Source organism: Manis pentadactyla, chromosome 6 (genome assembly GCF_030020395.1).
Source record: "Manis pentadactyla isolate mManPen7 chromosome 6, mManPen7.hap1, whole genome shotgun sequence".
Lineage (NCBI taxonomy): Eukaryota > Metazoa > Chordata > Mammalia > Pholidota > Manidae > Manis > Manis pentadactyla.
The window spans coordinates 14,444,210-14,452,615 of record NC_080024.1 but is presented as its reverse complement, the minus strand read 5'-3'; the positions used below and the strand labels follow the sequence as shown (position 1 = coordinate 14,452,615).

The 8,406-nt window shown below is 47.4% G+C and overlaps 1 protein-coding gene across 1 annotated transcript in view; it reads left to right on the top strand.

The window, feature by feature from the left end:
* The first annotated feature begins 733 nt into the window (after positions 1–733).
* The window catches only part of SGPP2 (sphingosine-1-phosphate phosphatase 2), a 104,594-nt gene continuing 96,921 nt past the window's right edge, over positions 734–8,406 (top strand). The window contains exon 1 of the mRNA XM_036913979.2: positions 734–1,447. Within this exon, the coding sequence (XP_036769874.2) occupies positions 1,247–1,447 (201 nt within the window). The 5' untranslated portion in view covers positions 734–1,246. The remainder of the gene's footprint in view (positions 1,448–8,406) is intronic.

The window sequence follows — 8,406 nt, the reverse complement described above, 5'->3', positions numbered from 1 at the left end:
CTCCAGACAGGACTGGGGAGGAAAGCAGAAGCTCAGGCATGAGGAAGACGAAATCATCCTTGAAAGCTACTCCAAAAGACTTCCTGGACTAAAAGGACAAGTGGATAGGCAAGGTAGTGTGGCAAGTGGTTGTTTACAGTCATTTGTGCAACCAAATACTTAAGTAGGCTTTGCCTGGGCTACCAGGAAACAGCGCAGCCTTCTGCTGCGAACTGAAGACAGAAGGACTGAATTGCACTTTCGCTGCAGGCTTATCAGCTGGGCCTAGTTGAACTGTTGCCTATCACTGCCAGTGAGGAAGTGCAGAGGCCCTCGGGGATCTCAGCGCCTTCAGACGGAGTTTCAGGAGGGAGGAGGGAAGACCGAGGCCGAGCGGCAGGATTTTCCTTTGCCGCCCTGCGGGGAGCAGGTGCAGTGAGGTGAGATGTCAAATCTTTCTCCCGGTCCTTCCGCACCTGTTCTCTTCCGGTCTAAGGTTCTGGACTATCTTGTTCCGTCTTCCCAGTGCCACTGAGTAAATAGAGGCAGAGCGGAAAAAAGAAGGGAGGGACAAGCATCCTTTTTCTCAGTGCAGAAAACCGCGAGAGAATGGCGTTTCCTCTCCGCCCATCGAGAAGTGTTCCCCAGTTGCCAAATACAAGGGCGCGGAGAATGACTCAAGAGCCGCCGAACCTCCTGGGTTCTTGGGCAAGGTCGGAGAAGTTCGCGCCTTTGGAGAGACGCTGCCTCACGCAGGGTTTGGAAAGGACTTAGAACCCGTCTCCCAGGGACTCACTCTGCTCGCAGGAAGCAAGCAAAGGCGGAGTGAAGGGCTGGGTGCCAGGGGCTGGAGGGCAAATCCGACCCCACCTGGGCTCCAGGGTGAACCAAGGTCACGAGGACATCGGCCCTGGCCTCGCGCCGGCCCACACGTGCTCGGCCCCCTGCAGCAGGTGGCCTGCCCGCAGCGGGGCTGCCGGGCGGGAGCCGGAGCGCGGAGGAGACACCTGGACCCCCGCCCGGTTCCGAGCAAGGGAGTCGCGGTGAACGCCCCGGCCCGCCCCGGCCAGCGGGGGCGGCTAGGCGGCCGGACGTGCGGGCGCGAGGAGTGGCGGACACCTGGGCGCTGCCCGGGGGCGGCGCTAGGACCCGGGCGGCGCACCTGTTGGCCGGCGTCGCGGCCCCGCCCGGCCTCCGCCCCCGGACCCGACCCGACCCGCCGCGCCGAGTCTGAGGGCCGGCGGGGCTGTCGCGCGGCGGGTGCACCATGGCCGAGCTGCTGCGGAACCTTCAGGATTCCCGGCTCGTCGCCCGCTTCCAGCGCCGCTGCGGGCTCTTCCCAGCGCCGGATGAAGGCCCCCGCGAGAAGGGCGCGGCGCGGCCGCCCGGAGCCGAGCATCTCTCGGCGGCCCACGGCCCGGGCGGCGGGGCCCCGGCCAATGGGCTGCAGAGAGTCGCCGCCCCGCAGGTAACCGCGCGCCCGGTGCTCGCCGGGCTGGGGGAGGGGGCCGCCCGCAGAGCCTCCGGACCTGCCGGTCGGGGCGACTCCGCGAGTGGGGGCTGCGAACGCCGAGCCTGCTGGCCAGGGAGGGCGGCGGCCCGGCTCCCGGCGCGGTGGGCGGAGGGGAGGGGGCTGGGGATCTGATCACCAAAGCTGCCTGGTGGCGACCAGGTCTGTTCGGACTGAGGATGCACCCGGGGCTCTGAACGCAGCCTGTTTAGAAACCTACCGTCATTAAATAGTTAAATTTACGTGCGTGTATGTTCTCCCAAAGGTATAAGGGTTATGTGATTGAAAAGAGGAGCGACGTCCTTGGCGTTTCCACGAGAGGCTTCCCTGGGGAGAAATTCTGAGCACCCCCAGGATTCCTGAGTTTCCACCCCATCCCCCTTCCCCTATCTGCGCTAATGGGGTGTAGCAAGCGGGCGCGCTTCATCCTGCTGCATCGCCAGCCCTGAGGACAGAACTTCGGGTTTCAGTGTTGCCCTGGAGAGATTTACGATCCCCCCACCTCTCCCACCCCCACGGCCCAGGGCTGGCGTTGCTCTACCTCCCTCAGGGGCTTGAGGGCCCTTCTGCCTGGTGGTCTTTTCTTAATTGGCACCAGTGACATTTAACAGATGCTCCCTTCCAGGCCCTGAGTGTGGTTATACAATCCACTGCAGCTTTGGGAAGCCAGAGTGTGTTGTCGTCGCAGTGCACAGGGACTCCTGGCCGGAGCGACCTAACAGGCTGCAGATGCTAAGGAGCCAGGGCTGCAGCCTGCCAGGGCGAGGGCTGCCCCCAGGGAGAGAGGGCCCTCTGCAGCAGTGAGATGCCCTGGGCACCCACGGAAGCTGCCTTTTCCCTGGAGGAGATGAGAAGTGTGGCACATGAGGACAGAAGCAATTCCAGCTGCTCTTTGGGGGGAGTGGAGGAAGACACATTTTTTTCTTCCTTAAAGTTTTAGTGACAGAAAGGGGGAATTTATGAGATTTCTAGACCTGGTAACTGAGAAATTATGAAGAAACTAGCTTCTGTGTGGAATGGAATATTGTGGGAACTGAATTGCAGAATTTGAGAGGGTAGGGGTGGATTGTGTGTTCCACTCCAGAGAAATCCTCTATGTTTTTCTCCTTTTGTTGTTTCTTTTCTGTCCCATGTAGCCTCTAGTAACTTTTAGGTGAGTTTGAGACACCTCTCCACTTCCTCTTTCCCTGTTTTAGAAATGGGGCAGATTTAGGGGATTAGAACAGTTGCAAGGCTGAAGGGTGGCACCCCACATTCTGTGTGCATACACTTTTACCTGCTGCTTTCTGATGCTCTCTCCTTAAGCTTCTATGTTTCCCTAAGTCAGGAACCTGAAGAACAGTGCATCTTTCCACTGTACTTTTCAAACTGTTTTAAACATTACCCTTGGTAATGAAGCTTTAAATTCTGGAAAGGATCCTCTTGCCCTTTCAAACCAAGAGAAGCAAGAATACAGAGAGGTGTCCTGCTGCCTGAAGGGCCTGAGCGATCAGTGAGCCAAGCGGTGGTGGGATTCCCCCTTCCCAGACAACCCATGACTTCCCCACTATAGACCATGACAAAGTATAAGCTACAAATTCAAGATAAGAAGTTGAAGATTTTTGAAAATCATTTTTTTTCCACATAGCCTGGAAGTCAGCATTGACTTAAGACCCTTTGAACAATGGGAACGTGTTTTCTTCTTTCGAGTGACTTTAGATTGTGCTAAATCTAATTTTTCTTACCTCTCACATTTTTTTTTGCATTTATTTTAATTCTCCAAACAGGACTAATGTGGAAATGATTAAGGGCTTCCTTTACAAATACTCACAACAACACACACTGCTGGCTTAAAGATTAACTACATCTTTTGCAAACCAGGGCTGGGCTTGGCTTGCACAAAGCTGTCATTGAATGAGTCAAACTGGACCTCAGAGATCCCCAGTAGTCAAGAATATCACGGGCAGAAGGTCTAAGTCTTAAAGGTTAAATGCTGAGGACTTCCCAGATGTCCACGCAGTCAGACATTTTTTCACACTTGACTCTAAACTTTCTGCTGTGCACCTTCCAGAGAAAAATTCTAAGGCTTTGTTTTGTCTCATTGAAAAGGTGTGAGGTGTTGGAGCTGATTGGGAGCAGGGTGGAGACTGGGTGGGAAGAGAAAGCAATGTTTTGTGATGCAAGGGTACTGTGCAAGGACATTCTTGACAGTTGCCAAGAGCCAGAGGCAGGGATCCTGGACTGAGCTAGGTGGTCAAAGGTCTTGTGTTCATTTTGCGGTAAAGCCAGCATTGAATATAATGGAATTTTATTTCTATTATCTTTGCTTTCACAACACAATTGCACTTAGTTAGACTCTCCTTCCCCATCATTACGTTAGCCTGGAGATAATCTTTCCAAATTTTGCTGGGTTCCATAAATAGTGTTTGATAATTGTTAGTGCAAAGTTCTGAAGTTGGACTGGGGAGGGGGCCAAAGATAGGTTATGTTTGGAAGTCTGGCAACTCCTCCTTTTCCTCTTGAAACATGTTGAGGCACTCAAGTCTGTCAAGCTACAAAACCCCACCCTTAATTTTATTGGCTTGCTAAAGTGCAAAGATCCATCTTAGGAATTAGGAGACATGGGTCTGACTCTCTCTTCATATCATTTTGCAGTGCTCTGGGCCTCAGTTGTCCCATCTGCAAAATGAGCACAGTGGAATAGAGCCGTGGGTTTCCAACTGTGGCTGTACATTCCAGTCAGCTAGTGGAGCTTTAAAAACAAACAAACAGAAAACCTATGTCCAAGATACAGGTCAGACATGGAGCCCAGAGAGGCTGGCAGACAGAGGTGGGAAGCTCTGAATTCTCTTCTCCTGGGACCTACCTACCCTGCTTATGTATTCAGGATGAGGTTATGGCTGGAGGTAGCAGTCATAGCAGCTGAGACATTTTGTCTTGATTTTAACTAAACTGGCCAATATCAAATTTAAAGTTTTGGTTATCTCTATGTGGATATTCAGGTGTGAAATGGTTTAAAATAAGCCACTCTGAAAGACATGTTTGATCATTTTTTTCTAATTACAGTTACTGTTCAGATGAGAAAACTTGGAAAAACACAACGAAAAAGTTAGATGCATGCCCATTACACCACACCCAAAGATAATCACTCAGTAAATGTTCAACTTGATTTTTAATGACTATATATTACTCCAAAGCATGGGTATACTATAATTTAGTTGGCTATGGCTGGGCCTTTAGATTGTTTCCAGTTTTTGCATTAGAAATAACATCTCTTTGTGTAAGTATCCACATGTCTTGATTGTCTTCTTTTTTACTGAGATACAGCTGATATAAATTATATTAGTGTCAGGTGCACAACATGATTCAATACTTGTATATATTGTGAAATGATTACCACAGTAAGTCTAGTTAACATCCATCCCCACAGTTAACAATTTTTTTCTTGCAATGGGAACTTTATAATCTCTCTTAGCAACTTTCAGATATATAAGACTGTCATCATGCTGTATGTTACAACCCCATGGCTTATTTATTTTTTAATTAGAAGCTTGTATCTTTTGATTTCCTTCACCCATTTTACTCACTCCCTGCCTCTCACAACCAATCTGTTCTCTGTACCTATGAGTTCTGTTATTTTTTGGTTTTTGGTTTATATTTTACATTTGAGGGAGATTATACACTGTCTTTCTCTGACTTATTTCACATTAGCATAATGCTCTCAGGGTCCATACATATTGTCACAAAATGCAAGATGTCATTGGTTTTTATGGCTGAACAATATGCCATTGTGTATATATTGCACATTTTCTTTACCCATTCATCCATCAGTGGACACTTAGGTTGCTTCCTTGTCTTATCTGTTCTAAACAATGTGCAGTGGACATCAGGGTGCAGATGATCTTTTCGAGTTAGTGTTTTCACTTTCTCTGGATAAATACCTAGAAGTGGAAGTGCTGAACCACATGATAGTTCTATTTTTAATTTTTGAGGAATCTTCATGCTGTTTCTGTAGGGGCTGCATCAATTTACTTTCCCATCAATAGTGCACAAAAGGGTTCTCTTTTCTCCACATCCTCACTGACACTTGTTATCTCTCATCTTTCTGCCATTCTGACAGGTGTGAGGTGATACCGAATTGTGCTTTTGATTTGCATTTCCTTGCTGATTAGTGATGCTGAGCACCTTTTCATGTACCTATCTGTTGGCTGTCTGTATGTCTTCTTTGGAAAAATGTCTATTCAGATCCTCTGCCAATTTTTTATTTGGATTGCTTTTTTTTTTTTGCTACAGAGTTGTGTGAGTTCTCTGTATATTTTGGATATTAACCTCTTATCACATTTGCAAAAGATGATCTGCAAATATTCTCTCCATTTGGTAGATTGCTTTTTCATTTTGTTCATGGTGTCCTTTGCTGCACAGAAGCTCTCTAGTTTAATGTAGTCCCACTTGATTGTTTTTGCTTTTGTTGCCTTTGTGGTGTCAAATCCAAAAACCATTGTCAATATTGATGTCAGTGTTTGATTATCATCTTAATTTAAATTTCCAGAGTGGGAGTTGCTGGGTAAAAATATGCATATATTATTGCTTTTAAAAGGTATTACGAAGCTGGGCCACAGAAAGAATGTACTCAGATGTATAACTATGAGTGCAGGTTTCCCCACAACCTCACCAATATTGGATATTAACACTCTTCTGAATCTCTGGAGAAAATGGGCCACTTCTGCCTCTATATTATCTTTGCTGTTTTTATTTCCAGCCAACATTTATTGATTAGCTGCTGTGTTTCTGGGACAGTTCTTAGCCTTTAAGTTACAAGGATAACTAAAGATTTATTTCCTGCCCTTGGAAAGCCACAAAGAAAATGGTGCAGTGCAAACTATACTCAAATAGAAGGCTCAATGTGTGGCCAGGGAGACAACGGCAGGAGCAACTCACCATCCATAAGGGAGTCTGTGACATCTCGAGTTGGGACTTAAGGAACAGTAGGAGTCAAACAGATAACAGTGTAAGAATCTCTTTACCTGGAGATTGCGTGATAAGACATAAAGACACATTGTCATTTTTGGTGAATAATGACAAGTTCAGCTTGGGTGAAGTGAATGCCGACAGGAAATATATGTCTCACTGAAAAAAGAATAATCGAAATCCTTAAAAATGGCAAATTTTATGTTTATATGTATTTTTCCTCAATGCACGCACGCATGTGCATGTGCGTTGTACTCCACCTTCCAGGAAGGGAAGGATAACTTCCCTCTCTCTCCTTAAGTGTGGGCTGCATACATTAACTTCTTTCCCAAGAGTACAATATGAAAAAAGGAAGGAAAAGCAGAGTAATTTTATAGTACAAACCTACCATGCTACTTCAGCCAGGTGATGGTCAGCAGGGGTTACTCCATGCTGACAGTATGTGCTCTTAATGCATATTGAAATTATACACTCATGATACCTGTTGAAAATGGCACTTTGCCCCTGTGGCCTTCTGCCCCAGTCCTGTAACCTCAGTCTAATGATGAGAACGACATCAGACAGATCCTAGTTGAGGGACATTCTATGGAACACCTGACCCTGTACTTTTCAAAAGAGGGTCATCAGTAACAAGGAAAATCTGAGAAACTGTCCCAGCCAAGCAGAGCCTAAGGAGACATGCCAGCTAAATGTGACAGGTACCCTGGGTGGGATCCTGGAACAGACAGAGGACATTAGGTAAAAAGTAAGGAAGTCTGAATAAAGTATGGACTTTAGTTTGTAAGAATGTATCAGTATTGTAAGGGAATGTCATAGTAATACAGTGAGATGTTAAGGATAGGAGGAAAGAGTATGTAGGGAGGATGAGGAGTATATGGGAACTCTTCTCTGTACTGAATTTTTCTGCAAATTATTATTGAAAACTATTCTAAAAAATAAAGTATATTTAAAAATGTCTTAAAAGGTGGGTGGGTAACTGAAGGGAGTTCAGTTAATGAGTGTGGATCATCACAAAGATGTTCCTAAGGTGAACCTCCCTGGAGAAAGGCAGAGAACAGGGAAGGACAAATGGGGAACATGCAGCCGAGGATGCATAAAGAAGTCAGTCTGGTGCTACTGGCTGGAGTTTGGGGCTCGAGCCAGGGTTTGAAGCTGAAACCTTAGTGTGGCTTTCTGCAGAACTGTATTTCATCCTACAGGCAGGGGGATGGCAAATCAATTTCACCCCACATGCCAAATCAGAATTGGCCACGGGGACACCAGATAAGAAAGGTACTCATGGTGTTACTGTGCTTAATGGGAAAAGAATGTGAGATTGAATGGCAGTGCTTTTGTGGGGAATTGAGGGAGTCTGGTGCTGAAGCATTAAGATATATTTCAGACAGCAGGAAATTTGGAATGAACATGAAATCAAGCCTTAATATCTGTCTGGATTCTTCCTGTTACTCTTGAGCATCTCCATCCACAGACTCCTTTGGAAGAAAGAGACCACAAATGGTTTCTTAAGACATAAGTTGCCATATTTTGAATCATGGGACCCCGTCATTATGGCTACAAGTTGACTGAATTAGCAGTAAGCTCTTGACTCAGAGGTCGCCTTTTATAGGCTGGTCAGCATCGTGTGAAGTGGCGTGGCCTGAGAACTCCACCTAAGTGGAGTACTACATAATGGGGAGTGACTGAGGGAGCAATCAGCTTGCTCCTTTGGGAGTCTGATACAAGACCCATACCTAGGGACGGAAATGGTAGAATGATGATGAACCTCAGAGAGAAAGAGGAGGCCAGAAACAGAAGCCTGAAGACACAGAAAGCAGTGGGCAGACGGAAGCCCATGGTAGAGGAGAGCAGAAGGGAAGGCTCAGGATGGAGAAGGAAGCTGTGTTCAGCCTCCATCTCTGAGGTGAGGGCCTGGAGGGACAGCTGACTTTCAGGATGGAATGGCTTCGCGCGCTGGGCATGGAGAGGGGCAC